Here is an 18,552-nt window from a genome sequence, read left to right on the forward strand (position 1 = left end):
TATTCAAATTGTTATCAACATTTAACTATTTAACTAGACCTAGTTATATCCATCAAGGTTATTGCTTCGTTTATACATTTTTGTAGACATGTAGACCTTCCCTAAAAGCTGAGATATGTTAGTCCCGCCCCTTTTTTTCCATAAGAAGGAATAGGGAGAGAGCACCAGAGAGATAGAGAGAGGCAGGAACGGAGAGGGAGGGGAGCGATGCTAGACAGCAAGGCGACTTTAAACAGGTTTTAACATAGCTGCGGAGAGAACGTCATTAGTCCGTAAGATATCGGGAGTCCATCGCATACTCGCAGGCAATCGAAACAGAACTAAATGTGGAACTCGACATGATATTATTATGGTAAACGTTTTTGGGGAACATTTGTGATCGCCTGCTTGCGCCGACGCGGTTACTGGATGAAGAGGACCGAAGTTATGCTGAAAACGGGCTGCATTTGACAAGGAAAGTGAATTTTTATCAAGCTTGGTGTGAGATCATCTTGCTGTCCATTCAGGGGGGTCTAATTTTGGGGAAAACCCTTCCAAGTGTACGAAATCATCGCGCGTAATTCCGCCGCTATGGATTATTCTAAACTCCGCCGTGCGTTTTTTTTGTTCCTGTGTCTTTCTCTAAACCTGGGATTTATCAGCGTCGAAGGACAACATGACCGAGGAATGTCTATTCCGGAGCATGGATTTTGCCAACCTATTTCCATTCCACTGTGTACGGACATTGCTTACAACGAGACCATCATGCCCAACTTGCTGGGACACACCAACCAAGAGGACGCGGGGCTCGAGGTGCACCAGTTCTACCCGCTCGTCAAAGTCCAGTGCTCTCCCGATCTCAAGTTTTTCCTGTGCTCCATGTACGCGCCCGTGTGCACGGTGCTAGAGCAGGCGCTGCCGCCGTGCAGGTCGCTGTGCGAGAGAGCCAGGCAGGGCTGCGAGGCGCTCATGAACAAATTCGGGTTCCAGTGGCCGGACAGCCTCGCCTGCGAGATCTTCCCCGTTCACGGGGCGGACGAGTTGTGCGTCGGACAGAATGTATCCGGCAAGAGCGCCCCGGCGAACCCAACCCCGGAGCCGACCCCTTTCGATAACCGGCCGTTGAGATGGCAGTTTAAGTGCCCGACCTCTCTGCAAGTTCCCCCTTATCTAAACTACCGTTTCCTGGGTCAGGACGACTGCGGTGCTCCATGCGAGCCCAAGAGATCGCACGGGATGATGTACTTCAACGAAGAGGAGCTGAAGTTCGCCCGGATATGGATCGCCATCTGGTCCGTGTTGTGCTGCGCCTCCACCCTGTTCACCGTGCTCACCTACCTGGTGGACATGAAGCGCTTCAGCTACCCGGAGCGCCCCATCATCTTCCTATCGGGCTGCTATACCATGGTGTCCATCGCCTACATCGCCGGCTTCCTTCTGGGCGACAAGGTGTCGTGCAACGACCGTTTCGACAACGACATCCGCACGGTGGTGCAGGGCACCAAGAAGGAAGGCTGCACCATTCTCTTCATGATGCTCTATTTCTTCAGCATGGCCTCGTCCATCTGGTGGGTGATCCTGGCCCTCACCTGGTTCCTGGCGGCGGGCATGAAGTGGGGCCACGAGGCCATCGAGGCCAACTCCCAGTACTTCCACCTGGCCGCGTGGGCGGTGCCGGCGGTGAAGACCATCACCATCCTGGCTGTGGGCCAGGTCGACGGCGATACGCTGAGCGGCGTGTGCTTCGTTGGCGTGAACAGCGTGGACGCGCTGCGCGGCTTCGTGCTGGCGCCGCTCTTTGTGTACCTGTTTGTCGGCACGTCCTTCCTGCTGGCCGGGTTCGTGTCACTGTTCCGGATCCGCACCATCATGAAGCACGACGGCACCAAGACGGAGAAGCTAGAGAAGCTGATGGTTCGCATCGGCGTGTTCTCTGTGCTGTACACGGTCCCCGCCACCATCGTCATCGCCTGCTACTTCTACGAGCAGGCTTTCCGGGAACAGTGGGAGCGCACGTGGATCAGCCAGACGTGCAAGAGCTACGCGGTGCCGTGCCCGGCGCAGAACCACCCCAACGTCAGCCCGGACTTCACGGTGTTCATGATCAAATACCTGATGACGCTCATAGTGGGCATCACTTCGGGGTTCTGGATCTGGTCGGGGAAGACGCTCAACTCCTGGAGGAGGTTCTACACGAGACTGGCCAGCAACAAACAGGGGGAGACCACTGTGTGATGGGATGGTTGGGGACCGATCGACCCAAAGGGGTGAGGTCAATTGTGGACTACAGACTGTTGACAAACTGAATGATAATCCTTTTTTTGTTTTTTTATCTGGTGTTTTAAAATCTGGTTTTGTAGACTCGTTTGAAGATACGTGTCGGTGTGTTGTTTTTTTGTTTTTAATGTTTTTGTAATTTTTAAATGTACATAAAAAAAGTGATTTCTTTTTGTAAGTATATATTTGTATTTAAATATCAAAAAGATATTGTTATTTTCTCAACAAAAGAAAACACCTTTACAGCTACACTTTGTGTTGCTATGTACTTTGGGAGTAGGCCTACAAAAGCCAAGGCTAAGGAGGGCTATGTACTCATGGGGGCTCATTAGCTAGTCGGACACCGAGGACAAAAAAGGCCTCGGTCAAGCCTTCGATCAAGGGGTGCTTTTGGGCTGTGTGGACTCGTACTCGCGGCGACAGTCCCGTGAACAGTGAGTGCTTCCACGTGGCTCGCCGCTCACGCTGGCTAATCGACTGAATCCTTTTGTTTAGAGGAGAGCTGATGGCCGCCCGGCTCCACTGGGTCAGTAAGTATGCATCCATGTTTGTGTTGGACCACAGCGACAAAACCAAACAAAAGGACCGGAGCTTTCCGGAATGTGGGTCGTGTGTCGTTTTACAAGTGTTTTAAACTTGTATTTCCAGCTACGAACTAAAGCATTATTTACCAAAAGCAAAGCGTGAATAATTGCATCAAAGTTGTAGGCAATGTTTTTTGGCAACAAATTATCTTTTTTTTTAAATCTCATATTTCATATTGAAAAAAAAAACAGTTGGTTTTAAAAGACTATACCCTCATGAAACAGAAATCCTAGCTTTTGTTGAGCTCTCCATTTGTAACAAAGCACTTGTCGTCCTGTTGGATCAGAACAATATGTAAACCCAGATAAATTAACTTGGCTACACCTATTAACTTCCAGGTAACTCCACTTATCTTCCCTGATCGTCTGGCTCACGGCCAAGGGGGGGCAACCTTAAGCGGATGCCACTTCCTATGTTTCAAACTCACAAAAAGTGAAGAAAGGAGAACCAAAACACAAAGCAGCTGCATCGGATAGCTAGCGCTGGTGATTATGTAGAAACTGGCCTGACCTGTCTCACGCCCACCATGTAGCATTTCCTACTGCCTGGGCAGGACAGATAGTGGGAACAGCTATAGCAAGTGGACGCCTTACGTTTGAACTGAATCAAAAGAGGCGAATATCGTGAGATTGACCCGTTCCAACCGACGATCACGTTGTAGGCCTACATTTTGATATTGATAAGGATGTATTTGATGCGGCCTGCCAGCCAACAGTCTTCCGTTTTTCAAATGTGTTGATTTTATGATAATCCAGGATTGATGAGAGGCTTTTAATGTTTGTTTCTGCATTTGCTATCAAAAAGTACTTTTTATATTTATAGGGAAAAAAATGTCTTGCATATATCCACAATGAGTACTTTCAGAATAAAAGCCTCATCCTTGCAACTGTAATGGCTTCTTTCGAAATCTCTGATTCATGGTCAGGAAGTTAGGGTTTGAAAAATGAAACTGAGGAATCAAAAGGTCACTTTAAATTTAATTTAAAGGTCATTTCCTTTTCCTACCTTCATTGTTTGACGGACAAACTTCTGTAAACTGTTAAAGTCTTTACTTTGTGACTCCTATCTTGTGTGTGTAAAATATGAGTTACTTCAGCTTTAGGCAAAGGGAAAGATAATTATGCATTGCTGAATTGAATTTCATTCTCTCAATAATAGTGTGATCATAGTACCATATCATTTAACATAGTGAACAAGTTAATTAAGAAACCTGTATTGAATAACCTCAGCAGTAGGTCATCTTCTCATTTTTAAGTTCAGATATCATTTTAACTTCGGTTCCAAAATGCCCAAGCGTGTCAAGTATCCTCTAATCTACCCCCCTGCGGTGTCATGGCTGTCAGCACCACTGCGTATTATTTCAGCATTAAAGGACCCCTCACTAGTTTGTGCCCCCCATAACCCAACAGCAACAACAACACCGGTCTGGAATGCAGTGTGCTGCTACGGTATCCCGGCCACAGGGCTCCAGGCCGCCCGTGGATGTCCTGGCATCTGGCTCGCTGTGGTGTGACCCCGCATCTCAATCTTCCCATGGGGTCCCCTCCCGCAGCTGTGCTTCCTGATTTAGGCTCCGGCATGCACTAGATTTTGCTTCATCCAGGAGAGAGCCCACATTCCATATATCTGGGGGGAAATGCTTGGGGTGATAACCAGAAAGCAATTACTATTGAGAATAAAATGTGGGACGATTCCGGAACATCTGGTTCACTTTTTTTATTATGTTTTTTTTTTTTTACAGTAAAACCAATGTCTCCCCTAGTAGGCGGGCCTGGTCCCGCCCACCCCCCCCCAACATGAGCTGTCCACAGCTCCCCTTACAGTAATGTCACATATTTATCCCCGGGGTGTTATGGAAAAGCATGCCCGTTAGCCTGTCAAGTAGCGTCTTCCTGGCTCCGGGCGCCTCCCAACTCCGCCGCTGAGCTGCTAAGTGTCCCGGGGAACGTCACCTCGGGGTGCACTTTGTCGAGAATGCATGAAATGGCCGTCTAGCCACTCAGTTCAACTTTCCAGAGATGAGCGGATAAAAGGAAAAAAGGACCCCTTGCTAGCGTTTTACCACTCCGTTTCACACTGTATACTATGCTATTATTTATTTAAAAGGCCGGTGTGTGATACTTCTGCAATAAGCCCTGACCTTGAATCAGATGGCTGCGTTTTCCCAGCGGCCATGTCTGAGCCTGTCTAAGTGTGCTGTCGTGTCTGGCAGGAGAGAGCTTCCACCAGAACATCCTCATTCCCCGCCCACTCCAGCAAGGGGAAAGTCAAGCAGAGCGCTCGTGTTGTCAAACAGCCACGGCAAAATAATTAGTATTTTAAAACGTTTCCACGGTCGTATATATTTGACGGTAAAGCTTCACTCTGAACCGCCGAGGATACATCACAACGTCATACGGTGAGTATCGGTGTTAAAATATGCATTATTTTCGTGGGTAAAGAACAGAATGTGCTCCTCATGCCAAAGCTGTTATTGTATCCTCAGATAAACCATGGGGAAAAAACGGAAGACAGAGAAAACGTCCTCGACACTTTCTGTCTTAATACTATGATCTATCTTCAAGGTCAGAGGAATGTAAGAAGCAGTGCGGTCCCTCTGTAACTTACATTCCACACCTCGCTGTCTAGCCAGCCCTTATTTATTGGCAGCTTTCACACGCCGCCGTATTCCATAGCCTGTGCTACGTGAGAGAAAGACGTCTAGTTCATCCTTTTTTTCTCTTCAAACCCATGTCATTCTGCCTGTTTCCAGCACCAAGAGGCAGCCGTTGTGCTCTTCTGTGAATTGCATGACAATTGAGATAAGGCCGAAAAAACCCTGCGCACCTATTTCTTCGCCAATGCCATTCTCAGGATTACAGACGGCAGCCGACGAGAGGACAAGTGAGTCCGCTGGCTGAGACGCCAGCTACACCTACCCTACACCCACCCTGAAAACGACCCCCATCCTGACAACTACACCCATCCTGACAACTACACCCACCCTGGCAACTACACCCACCCTGGCAACTACACCCACCCTGGCAACTCCACCCACGGCGACACCTACAGCCACCCCTAGAACTACACCAATTCAAACAACTGCATCCCTCCCTCCGACTGCACCCCCCCTACACCAACCCTCACAACTACACTCAGCCCGGCAACCACAACCACCTCGACAACTCCACCCAACCCGGCAACTGCGCCAAGCCTGACAACTAAACCCACTACTCCTTAGACGTTATTAAGGTTTAGGATGCTGTGTGACATGTACATCGAATATTGTGCCGTGCCAAGCAAACTACAACCAATCAGGAGAGGGGAGGAAGGAGCGATGTTATCTTATTCTCCATGGCAGTTTCCAACCCCATCCTAATACGCTACACTACCCTTAATTCTCTCTCTCTCTCTCTCTCTCTCTCTCTCTCTCTCTCTCTCTCTCTCTCTCTCTCTCTCTCTCTCTCTCTCCCTCCCTTTTGCCCCATCTTCTCCCGCCCTCCCCCTCTCTCTTGCTCTCTCCCTCTCCCCCCTCTCTCTGTCTGTCTCTTTCTCTTGCGCTCCCCCCTCCCTCTCCCTCTTTCTCTCTCCCCCCCATTCTATCAACTCTCCTTTGGCTTCTAGAACGCTCTAAATGAAACCTCAAAGCCACATCCACAATTTAAAAAAAAATGATTTTTCCATTACTGCACTGCGCTCATCAACATGCCAAGATGATTATTGCAATCATGCTGTTAAATGCATTCAGCACAGCTTATGTGATACATTATCATATTAAATATTATCCAATATTCCAACCCTTCCCTCAAATAAATGTGTAGTCCTATCCCTTCATACACACACAGTACAAACGTAGTCTTTAATACTATTTTGACATTTAACCTTATTGCTATCCAAAGCTTTTCAAATTATTTCAAGACACGCTATGAACAAGCAGTTAGGAATTTGGGCCTCTTGCTCATGGACAACGCACTCACAGGTCAACGTATGAGAGCTAACCAGGCTTTCTACATTTAGAAGCAGATGCTTCTATCCAAAGCGACTGACAAGTACATTTGTCAGAAGACGATGAAACAATATATCGCTGTTGGTACAGTGAGGATGTTCATAGAACCAAGTGCAAAGCACTAACAATCGCTACGTTAACCCATTCCCCAAACACAACAATGTATATCCCCGTAAATCTGTATTAATCTCAAGCACCAGTGAAACACACAGGCATAAGACATTCAAAACTAACCCATATTGGGAAATAGCATAACAGTGACCGGTAACAAATTAACTTCTGGGAACCAGGGACAGTGTATCCAGTCTGCAGCCACACCACCATGCGGCCATTTAGACCAAATGGGATTCCAGTTTCTCCAAGAGCCGGTTGTTGCTCCTCCTCGCCCCGCTCCCAGGAACCCAGAGGGCTGCTGCTGCTCTCTCTCCTCTGTGGCTCTCGTCTTCCTTGCCAGACGAAGAAATCTTAAAAACACACACTCCGACGTCAATGGGGACACAACATCATCACTTAAGTTAATCGCTCACATTGTAACACATCATCACGGATTTTCTTTGAGGGTTTAACGTGTGAAGACTCAGGTTCGGAGTTGTTGTTGTTGTTGATGTTGTTGTTGACGTGGACGGACGGCGCCTTACCCCTGACTAGAGCCAGCCTCACCGCACGCTCCTGAGGACAAGAAATCGAGAAGGAAAAGTTCAAGAGAGGAAGAAAAACTGTTCAAATTCAATTATCCGTGCAGCCGTCCTCTCCGTGTTTCGAGGCTGCGCTGAAAGAAACTATGCAGGCATGAAATGTTCCTAATGAAAGCCGCCTGTTCCTGACCTCTTGTTTTTGAGGAGAATCAGAGATGAGATCGACGAGAATAGGAGCAGAGAGGCCAGCGGTCGGTTCTCTCTTTTCCACAGCCAAGACAGTATCTCTCTCTTTCTGCCTCTCTATCTCTCCCTCTCTCTCTCTTTCTCTCGCACTCTCTCTTGATATCACTATCTTTCCCTTATTCTCAATCACTCTCTCACTCCATCCCTCTCTTTCTCTCTCTGTCTCTTTATCTCTGTCTATCTCTCTTTGTCTATGCATCTCGCTCTCTTTCGGGCTATCGCGCTCTTTCTCTCTCTCTCTCTCTCTCTCTCTCTCTCTCTCTCTCTCTCTCTCTCTCTCTCTCTCTCTCTCTCTCTCTCTCCCCCTCTCTCTCTCTCTCTCTCTCTTTCTCTCTCTCTGTGTCTCTCCCTCTCTCACTCTGGCTTCCTGACCTTCCCAGCGTGGGTTTTATTAAGTGTATTTATAGTGCTGGAGGAACGGGGTGGCGGAAGGGGGTGGGGGGGGGGGGGGGGGGTTAACACGTACGCCAACAATAAGCACGACGGGAGCCACGCTTCGGCGGAGCTCCCCGTCGCCACCTGCGGCGCTGACGACAGCTACGGCAGCGACCCGGGGCTCCTGCGCTCTGTTGTCTGGGGTAAACTTTGTTTGTGTTTGACACGGCTCCTCATTAGCGGCGCCGCGGCGCGGAGCGGGCCGAGGGGGCTCGGCTCGTCTCCCGTCAGGGTGGGCCCCGACCTCCGGGCCGCCCTGTTGGTCTGTGAGGTTCGGTTCTTCCGACTGGTGGGACAAAAAAGGCAGCCCCGGAGCAACGCCATGCACCGCATGCCAAGCTTGTGTGTGTTTGTGTGTCTGTTTGTGTGTGTGTCAGTATGTGTGTGTGTGTGTGTGACGGAACTCGAAAGGGTTAGAGATAGCATTTTTTTTGAGGGGGGGGGGGGGGGAGCAATAGGAACCATGTTGCTAGTGAGGGGGATGAGGGATGGAGCCATCCCCCCCCCCTCCCTTCCATCACTTAGGATATTTATGCAGCCACGGGTTCGATCCCCTACCATTCCGCCCTCTTTTGCTCCGTGGTCCACAAACTCCACAAATCTGTGGAGAGCGTTTTTTTGCTCGCTGGTTTGAAAGCGGGGCCGGCGCAGGGGAGCAGATGGGCGGGGCTAGGCACTGGGTTGCTGACCTTGCACCTTAACTGTGAACGTGTACAACGTTCAGGTTTCACGTCGGAGGAGGTCAGCGTTCCCCCGTCACCCCAGCTCCAACCGCTTGCGGTGAAGTGGAGCTCATACCAGCCTCATTCGGAAACCACCTTATCTTTCTCAATGTCTGTATTTTTGGGCTCATTCTGAGCCAGCAAAAAAATATGAAAAGCTTGGAAAGGAGGGAGATGGAGTGTTTGGCCTGGGGGAATGTTTAAATCCCGTCTCTGGGTGTGCGAGGGGGGAGATGTGGTGGGGGGTCGGGGGGGGGGGGGGGGGGGAGGGGGAGCTGCTCTGTGGATCCCAAGAGTAAAATATACTTTTATTTTGGAGTGTGGCTTTCACAGCGGCGCTGTGTTTTCAAATGGTTCCACACATAAGCGGTACGATGCTACTTGATTTGAAAAGGGATACATTGTTTTGGAGCACAGACAAATCCTCTCTTTGTCGACCGTTCTAAAGCAAGACACGGAGAAGGGAGAAGAGGAGAGAGACAGTTTTCGAGAGAGAGAGAGAGAAAGAGGAGAGGGCAGAGGGAAGAGCGGGGGAATTACCCAGCCGGCACCAGACTTTATTAGTGGTGTCCCAGAAATGTGACCACCTCTCAGAAGGCGGCTGTAGAGTTTCCTGTTCCTCCTCATAGGAGGCTCGGACAGACACGAGGGTACCGCTACCTCTGGGCAGTTCAGATAAATCGTTTAACAGCACATTAACAGGCCTTTATTCACACACTCTTTCCATTTTGTAATTGAAAAAAAAAACCCTGCTCATTCGTCTTTTAAATTAAAGACGACTCAGAGCCTCCGGTTGGTAAGTAGTTAGAACTTTTTTCAGGATTTATCCAAACTAATCACTAGTTTGCTTCGTCCTACCAGACGTCATTAATAGGAAACTTCTGTTTTTGAGCCTCCAATCCATCCATCATATGTGGATCCACTCAGTACCGGTGTGTACCGGTTTTGTCCATGCGAGTCAAAACAGAGATTTAGAGGCGTATATTTGTCCCTTGGGGACACTAAATCATCAAAATCTTATAAACATTTGTTTTGTACTCCAGGGTGACAACGAAGTGCAAAACAATGTGCCATTTCCTATTTATTTTATCAGTTTCAGTGTGGAGAAACTGTGTTTCCAAGAGGCTAAGCTTACAGGAAGGGTTACAGCAATCTTGCACAGTCTAAAGAGTGCAAAGGAAACTTCCCTGTTCTACGGTTCTTTCCTCATTTCATGACAGCTGCAATAAGAACAGCAACTCACTTAAGAAATGAAATCGTTTTACTTAGCTTCGACTCTTGCAACAGGAGAAATCGTGGCTTGTTCTCCAAGAGTAGTCGCTGAGCTCATTTACCGAGAAGCAGCAGCACAGTGTTTGGGTTAGCCGCGATAAGTTACCCGTGTAGAACGTTGCGTCAAATTAGTTCCGTAAAATCAGTAAAATCATAGTTATTTTATTTGGTCATCACAGGGGGGGCCAGGGACATGTCTAAAGGGGCACTGGCCCCTGTAGGCCCCCGTATAGAATCGCCATTGATGGCCCGTGTTGTAGCAATGTTCACTACCATGATAAAAGCAAATTCGTAGGCTGTGTTTTTACTCGGGGCATATCCGTCTAGGAAGAATGTTTTTTATTTTTATTTTTTTCAATGTTTTTTTTCACCACTGGGATGCTGACGGCGTTTCCCGCCTAAATTTTTTTCCTTTGGCGGCCCTCAGTCAAATTTTGGGTTGCTGAATTGGCCCTCAGCAACGTTGAGAACCCCTGCCCTACAGAATCCCTACTATTAGACTTTTGTGCCCCACTGAAAACTATTAATTTATTTCCCATTTGGTATCAGTTTATTTTCAAGATTATTTTCTTGACGTGTGACATCTATCCTGAATATTCGCAATAGTTATTAACTAATCACCTCACAAAGGGTATATCTTCATACACACAAAGAAGGCAAGCAAGATCTTAAGAAAGAATAAAGTGGATTGTATTAAAAATATGATTCACATGCGATGGAGAAGGACATTAATCTAGACTCAGAGGGTGAAGAAACCTGCTGGTGGAGGGCTGATCCAGGCAGGATTCCCGGATGCCTTCAACAGCAATTAAAACAGCCTTACTCTAGTAAGATAAAGATAAAGATAAAGATAGACTTTATTGTCATTGTACAGTCACCTATACAACGAAATTGGGAAAGCAGAGCGACGGGTTATATTTTCCTGTTTGGTTTCATGTGATCCCTGTTTATACTCAGGCATCCTGTATTACAGCCAGATCACCGTCCAGACTGCTATGTATACTAACACTGCCCACTGTTTGTGTGAATGTGGTGTGCTATGATGTGGTGTGTGTGTGTGTGTGTGTGTGTGTGTGTGTGTGTGTGTGTGTGTGTGTGTGTGTGTGTGTGTGTGTGTGTGTGTGTGTGTGTGTGTGTGTGTGTGTGTGTGTGTGTGTGTGTGTGTGTGTGCAAGCAACCATGCCAAGATGGGCCCTGGAGGTCTTGCGACACAATGACAGGAAGTGATGTTTATTTACCTCTGCTCTCCTTCACACGTTGGGAGGCCTCGGTGAAGCAACTGGCAGCGTGCCTTGCCTCTTCATCTGTCCTCTAACCGGTGCCCAATTAACAGGCTGTTGTGTTGGGTTGTGGTGTGTAGCGGAGAAAAACTGGATCACCCCCCACCAGCATTGTCTACTCTCATTATCCATCTGCACAAAAAAAAACAGAGCGCTTGTTCATGTAACCTATTAAATATAATATAACATAATAATTTATTTTAACACTGATCTTCACGGATGCACGTGGGTTTCCAGTATCTCTGGCTCTCTCGCTTTCGCTTTTGCCATCTCTCACTCCCTCTCTCTCTCTCTCTCCCTCGCCCTAACTCTCCTCCCCCTCTCGTCTCTCTCTCTCTCTCGTCTCTCTCTCCTCTCTCGTCTCTCTCTCTCTCTCTCTCTCTCTCTCTCTCTCTCTCTCTCTTTCACTCTATGAATAGGTCACCTGTACACCGTGCAAATGAACAGCCTGTTGCTTGCTTTGGAAGGATCCAATCGTGGGAATATGTGGGCTATGTATTTTCACTTTCTCAGACGTCTGCCCTTAACTCTTCCAGGGGTTGGTGTACTCTTGGACATCTGGGGTCATTTGGGGTGAGCACTGAATATGATATTTGAAAGAAATACAGTTCTTTGTCAAATTTATTCTTTATTATTACAATCATTATTGAATACCGGGCAAGAAGAGAAGACGGCATGTGAATAGCTTGTTTTCAAAACAGAAATTAACTTGTGCTGCTAAAGCCACAAATAAAGCCTTGCTTCTCGCTCAAACAACACTGTCTCTCAGCTCAACTTCACTGGTCATAATTAGCCACCAGCACATTTTATATTCATGAGCGTTATCTGCAGACGAGCATACGCTCCATCCACCTCAGTCATCCCCCCTACAAACCCACATCATAAACTCCTACACACACACACACACACACACACACACACCACACACACACACACACACACACACACACACACACACACACACACGACACACACACACTTCTAGGTTCCGAAGACCAGCTGAATTTTGGCTTTTTGTTTTCTTTCGCAGGGCCTACCAAGGAAGCACAATCCCTCCCCCTCCTTCTCCTCCTCCCCCTCTCCCCCCCCTCTCTCTCTCCCCCCCCCCCCCCCTCTCGTCTCTCTCTCTCTCTCTCTCTCGTCTCTCGCTCCTCGCTCTCTTTATCCATCTATCTCTCTCTCTATCTTTCTGTCTCGTTCTCTCTCTCTCTCTCTCTCTCTCCTCTCTCTCTCTCTCTCTCTCTCTCTCTCTCTCTCTCTCTCTCTCTCTTTCTATCTCTCTCTCTCTCTCTCTCTCTCTCTCTCTCTCTCTCTCTCTCTCTCTCTCTCTCTCTCTCTCTCTCTCTCTCTCTCTCTCTCTTCATTCTCAGTTGTTTCCAACAAGCCCTAGAAATGTCTAAACTTACACCCACACTAACGTTGGGTTATTTTTGTTTGTGTCGTTTCAATTTTGGTTGCCCATTGCTCAGAGATTGTCAGACAAGCATATATCCAAAATATATATTTTGGAGACAACAAAAAGTTTTTTTCACCACTGGCCTGTTGGCCGCTGTCTAGCTGAACCAACACGGGTGTTTGTCATGTGACTAATCACAGCCTGTCAGAGACGGGGGGCTGCCAGGCTTCCGCAGAGACTCGGTTGGAAGTGGGATGTAGGAGAAGCAGCGTCCGGACATACAGAGTAGTATTGAGCTATCCGCTTCCCCCTTCCCAGATTTATGACTCCTAGCACAAAGGGAGGTGCCGTAATCTGCACACTCTGTTACTTTTCATTTTCTGTTCCATAATTTCGCAAACCATTTATCTTTCTTCTTTTTTTCCGATCCGGTAATCCATTCTTCACTATGCGTCTACGACGTACTTAAAGCTTCACTTGAAAGCTATTTTCCATCAGTTACTTTTCCGAATCGTACCTTATGTCCTCCCTATATACGTTACGTAGATATATCAGTCTTGTAACTTTTTTGTGTGTGCTCTCAACTATGCGACACATTAAGTGGCGAATTATGCATTTGTAAAGGTATGTACGCATCTGGTGGATAACTTTGGGTCGATGCTCCTATTCATCGTGGCTTATCTGCGGGCCTCATTCTCTCCCAGAGACAGTTTAATTCCCTCCAAAGGGGATGCTGTATCGGTTTCACTGAAGTGTTCTGATTTCCCCCATGGTTTAAAATGGTGCATGAGAGAGAGAGAGAGAGAGAGAGAGGTGGCAATGTTGGTGGCAATGTTGTCTAAGCTCAGCATGGGGGAAGTGGACATTCATCAGAAAACCTCATTGTATTATTATGTTGAATCATTCCTAAACAAGACCGTGGGAGACGTTGAGTAAAGCAGTGAAAGTTAAATAAAAGTTTTAGTAGCGTGCCGGGAGAAAAAAACAACGACGGCCTTGTTAATTTTTCACCCTTCAGTGCGGAAGGAGCTCAGAACATCTGCCGTCTGTTTAAACTATTCGCTGTTGTTGGGCTCCAAATTCACTAGCTCACCGGAGCGAATTTTGACTTTGCAAGGATCACCATATATATATGAAACGGTTAGCCATACTGCAATCCTGTATTTTAAAGTAAAAAAAAACAACCCCTGAGCCTTTCTGCTCATGTTATTTATGGTTGTGTCGAGTGAAATAAAACATGTGGAATGGCTTATTTTTGCTGTGTTGCTCGATTTGATTATGGATCAGGGAGACAGAATTGTAAAGTCTAAGACTTGAGGGTAAGGAAAGTAACTGAGGTTTAGACTTGGCCTGCAAGTGGTTCAAATAAACAACATAGGATAGATTTTTAGCTTTGGGAGTTTGATGTGTGTGTGTGTGTGTGTGTGTGTGTGTGTGTGTGTGTGTGTGTGTGTGTGTGTGTGTGTGTGTGTGTGTGTGTGTGTGTGTGTGTGTGTGTGTGTGTGTGTGTGTGTGTGTGTGTGTGTGTGTGTGTGTGCGTGCACGTGCGTGTCTGTGCGTGTCTGTGTATGAGTGGCTTTGTGGTGTGGGCGCGCATGCAAACATGCATGCATTCTCAAGTCTGTTTGTGTATATTTATGTTGGCTTAAAGAAGGCATAGCTGGTCTTGTTTCCATCGTTGAGTAATGCTGTGCGTTGATACGTTGAGATGGTGCTGGTTGGAACCAGGCCATTAGACAAGGCCATTCTAATGGTCTCTGGTAGCGGTTGCGTTTATCTAGTCAGGTTTCTCAAACCATGGGTCAGGGACCAGCACCGGGCCGTAGAGTGGCGGTCTCTGGGCTGGGCTCCAACCAATGGTTCTGCTACATTATTGACTGTTTAAACCCGCACTTCACATTTGTCTATTTGTGCACCAAATATTCGTTGACACAGGACAGACATGAGAAGATAGATGGTCTTTGTTCATCAGACCAAAGAATTTTCAGTCAACAAATGACCAACCAAAACTGACATCCACTTTGTCTTTACACTCACCATAATTATAGTTTAATTAACTGTTCAATATCGAGATCTTTGTCTATTCCGTCTTACTTAGGTCTCCACGGGCCCCAGAGGCCGAGGGTCCTGCTCTACTGGGCCCGACTTTAAATAGTTGAAGTAAGGCTGATCTAGGCTGATCGAATGTACTGGTGACTCTGGTCCTGGTTCTAAACCCAGTGGTGTATCTAACTAGACTGGGTTGTGTGCTAGTGGTGACTCCAGTCCTGGTACTAAACTTAGTGGTGTATCTAACTAGACTAGAGTGTTGTGCTAGTCGGGAATCTAGCACTGGTAATAATAAACCACATTGTTTGTCTCTCTAAAAATAAAGTATTTTTTTATTTAAAAAACAATTTGATCTTTAAGTGTGTGATGGTTTGGGACTATTAAATCAAAAACATATTCAGATAATGGAATTTATCTGTAAAATGTATTTTGGGAAAAAAAGCTTTTTTTTTCTAAACTTTTGGCTAAAGTGTTCTGATGGCAGGCCTTTAATAGCAAACCGTCCACATAGTACCTGAGAGCCGTCCCATCGTGGGCTTTATCTGCATGTCTTCCCGCTTATCTAACTGCGAGTGCCCTGGGTCTAGCCCCCATGATGCACTTGTGATGTCATCTTTGCCCCCATGCTCAGTCAGAAGTGGGCGTGCCCTTAAGTGCTTTGCAATATGTTAGGAGATCAAAAGCCATGCTCTCACCAAAGAAGCAGTAATCACCTATTGTGTGTGTGTGTGTGTGTGTGTGTGTGTGTGTGTGTGTGTGTGTGTGTGTGTGTGTGTGTGTGTGTGTGTGTGTGTGTGTGTGTGTGTGTGTGTGTGTGTGCGTGTGTGTGCGTGTGTGTGCGTGTGTGTGTGTGTGTGTGTGTGTGTGTGTGTGTGTGTGTGTGTGCGTGCTTGTGCAAGGATGTGTGTGTGTCTGTGTAGTGTGTGGGCGTTTGTGAGTGTGAGCCTGAGCGTGTGTGTGTGTGTGTGTGTGTGTGTGTGTGTGTGTGTGTGTGTGTGTGTGTGTGTGTGTGTGTGTGTGTGTGCGTGTGTGTGTGTGTGTGTGTGTGTGTGTGTGTGTGTGTGTGTGTGTGTGTGTGTGTGTGTGTGTGTGTGTGTGTGTGTCACAGTGTGCATATGCAAAGGGTTGCTGGCATTTCCGAAGATAGCCAGCCTGACATTTATATTGACTTTGATGCTGATAATCCCTCACAAATTGTGTGTATTTTTGTGTGTGCGTGCGAGCATGTGCGTGGGGCGAAGAGGGGGGTCTGTGTGTGTTTGGACATCTCTATCATGTGTGTGTGTGTGTGTGTGTGCATGTGCGGGGATGCATTTGCATCCATATTTTTTAAGCAATAATTGTATGAGGATGCATAAAAATCAAATGACTACATTTCTAAACAACATAATAAGACAACAAAAAATTCTGAGTAAGTGAGGAAAGGTCAGAGGTAACAGTCTGTTGTGAACAGCAGATCGTCTGGAACCATCCTAATCCAGATGATGGACGAGGCTTCCTTTCAGCCCTGCCGTCCCGTCATGTGGTGGTGAATGATGAGGTTACCTGGGGGGCAACACACACTAGTCTGAGGCTAGTGTGATCATAATACTGCTATATCTGTGGTATATATGTCTATGTTATTTACTAGGGGTGTAACAATTCACCAATGCGGATCGGTCACCGGTTACATTGACAAAGATGCGACCACATCGATACGTGGGCCCCTGAATCGATCTAAAGTTCTGTAGTGTGGATGTGGCTTTATTCTGTACCAATCAGATGGTTCAAAATAAAACATTTTTTGTCTATTATATATATATATTTTGAGCGATCTGAATGGTAAAAAAACAAAAAAAGTTAGAATTAAACAAATATTAACTGTATCTATCAGATGGAATCATATCTCATCAAACCACACCAAATTGTTAAAACATTGAATCGAATCGCATCGAATCGTTCCATATTAAAAATGATCGTCCCTGAATCGTATCGTACCGCATTCATCTAGATACTTATCGGATCGCCTTATAAAGGAGAGATGCACACGCATATTATTTGCATAAATAAAAGCTCTATAAGATCAATGATGTCCAGCAAATGCCAAAATAATTGGTCGGTCTAGTTTCAAATAATCGTTCCCCTCCAAAGTAACATTGTCTCTCATGGGTTTGTTTCATATTATATGTCATTATGTTTCATAAGATTCTCATAGTGAAACGCCACATTTATGACTTGTACACAGATGGTGTTTCGATTTCACGCTGCGTCGATCCAAGTCCCACTGGTTAGTCCAAAGTCTTCCCTTTATTGCCTTCATCATGTTCCCTTCCTTCCTCAACCTCCACCAGTGTTCCCCTCCGCAGTGAGATGTATGCGACCATTCTGGAGACACAGGGGAGGCCAACACCTTCAGAAAGAAGAGTCGGGGGTCCCCATAGGGCAAGGTTTAACACAGCACATTTTGTATGTGTTTGTGTGTATGTGTGTGTACATGCGTACATGTGCGTGTGTGTGTGTGTGTGTGTGTGTGTGTGTGTGTGTGTGTGTGTGTGTGTGTGTGTGTGTGTGTGTGTGTGTGTGTGTGTGTGTGTGTGTGTGTGTGTGTGTGTGTGTGTGTGTGTGTGTGTGTGTGCGACATGGCCATTATCCCCCTGTAGACAGAGTAAATAACTCGTAAATGTCCCTGGAGAGGAAGAACAGACCACCTCAGCCCCCTCTGGCTGCTAGCCCTTCATTAGCCGCTAAACGCCGGCGGAGCCCCGGATGGGAGGAGACTTGGAGCAGGTTAGCGCTTGTCCCTCCGGCGACTCTACTTCCGTCCGTCTGTCCCTCGACTCCCAGGAACAGGTGCCGGCCCCGGCCCCGGCGCCGGCGCTGAAGGCTGGTTATGTTTCTCCTCCGTGGGGCCGTCTGTCTGTCTGTCGGAAAAAATTAGGGAAATAAAGGAAAGAAGGAAGAAAAAAAAAAAGATAAACGAGCATCAGACAGGCCATCTCCTGGAAGCGAAGCTCCCTTCTTCCTCCTCATCCTCCCCCCTTCCTGTCATCTGATACTCCCCCCCCCCCCCCCCCGTTTCTGCACCTGCCCTCCTGCCTTCCTTCCTGCCCTCTGCCCCCCCCCTACAACCAACACACTCACTCCCTTATCCAGCTTGCACTTCCAAATTCAGAATTGAAGGGGGTACCCCCCCCCCTCTCTCTCTCTCTCTCTCTCTCTCTCTCTCTCTCTCTCTCTCTCTGTCTCTGTCTCTGTCTCTGTCTCTCTCTCTCTCTCTCTCTCTCTCTCTCTCTCTCTCTCTCTCTCTCTCTCTCTCTCTCTCTCTCTCTCTCTCTCTGTCTCTGTCTCTGTCTCTGTCTCTGTCGGTCTCTGTCTCTGTCTCTGTCTCTGTCTCTCTCTCTCTCTGGTTGGTTCTCCCATCTCGTGTGTGTGTGTGTGTGTGTGTGTGTGTGTGTGTGTGTGTGTGTGTGTGTGTGTGTGTGTGTGTGTGTGTGTGTGAGAGCTCTCCTCTTTCCCACAGCTCCTCCAGTAGGACATCTGCATGCAGGACTCCGCTGCTGTCGCCTCGCTGAGGAGGAACAGAGCGAGCAGCTGTTCCCTCTTTGGTTACATCGGTAGCGTGTAACTGTGTGGCGTGCGTAGGCTGGCGGGTGGTGTGCTAGGATTAAGAACTACACCTTTCGGTTCACTGTGTTTGAATGCAGTGTGTGTC

At 47.3% G+C, this 18,552-nt stretch overlaps 1 protein-coding gene and 1 long non-coding RNA gene across 2 annotated transcripts; both read left to right on the forward strand.

The window, feature by feature from the left end:
• Nucleotides 1–156: 156 nt before the first annotated feature.
• fzd1 (frizzled class receptor 1) lies at nucleotides 157–3,733 on the forward strand. Its single transcript, XM_060065262.1, has one exon. The coding sequence runs from the start codon at nucleotides 571–573 to the stop codon at nucleotides 2,212–2,214; it is 1,644 nt and encodes a 547-aa protein (XP_059921245.1). The 5' UTR covers nucleotides 157–570; the 3' UTR covers nucleotides 2,215–3,733.
• Nucleotides 3,734–9,454: 5,721 nt separating this feature from the next.
• On the forward strand, nucleotides 9,455–12,480 carry LOC132468325 (uncharacterized). Its single transcript, XR_009528209.1, has 3 exons — nucleotides 9,455–9,667; nucleotides 11,836–11,989; nucleotides 12,447–12,480. It is a non-coding gene; the product is annotated as an uncharacterized LOC132468325 (long non-coding RNA).
• The last annotated feature ends 6,072 nt before the right edge of the window (nucleotides 12,481–18,552 follow it).

This window comes from Gadus macrocephalus, chromosome 11 (assembly GCF_031168955.1).
Source record: "Gadus macrocephalus chromosome 11, ASM3116895v1".
Taxonomy (NCBI): Eukaryota; Metazoa; Chordata; class Actinopteri; order Gadiformes; family Gadidae; genus Gadus; species Gadus macrocephalus.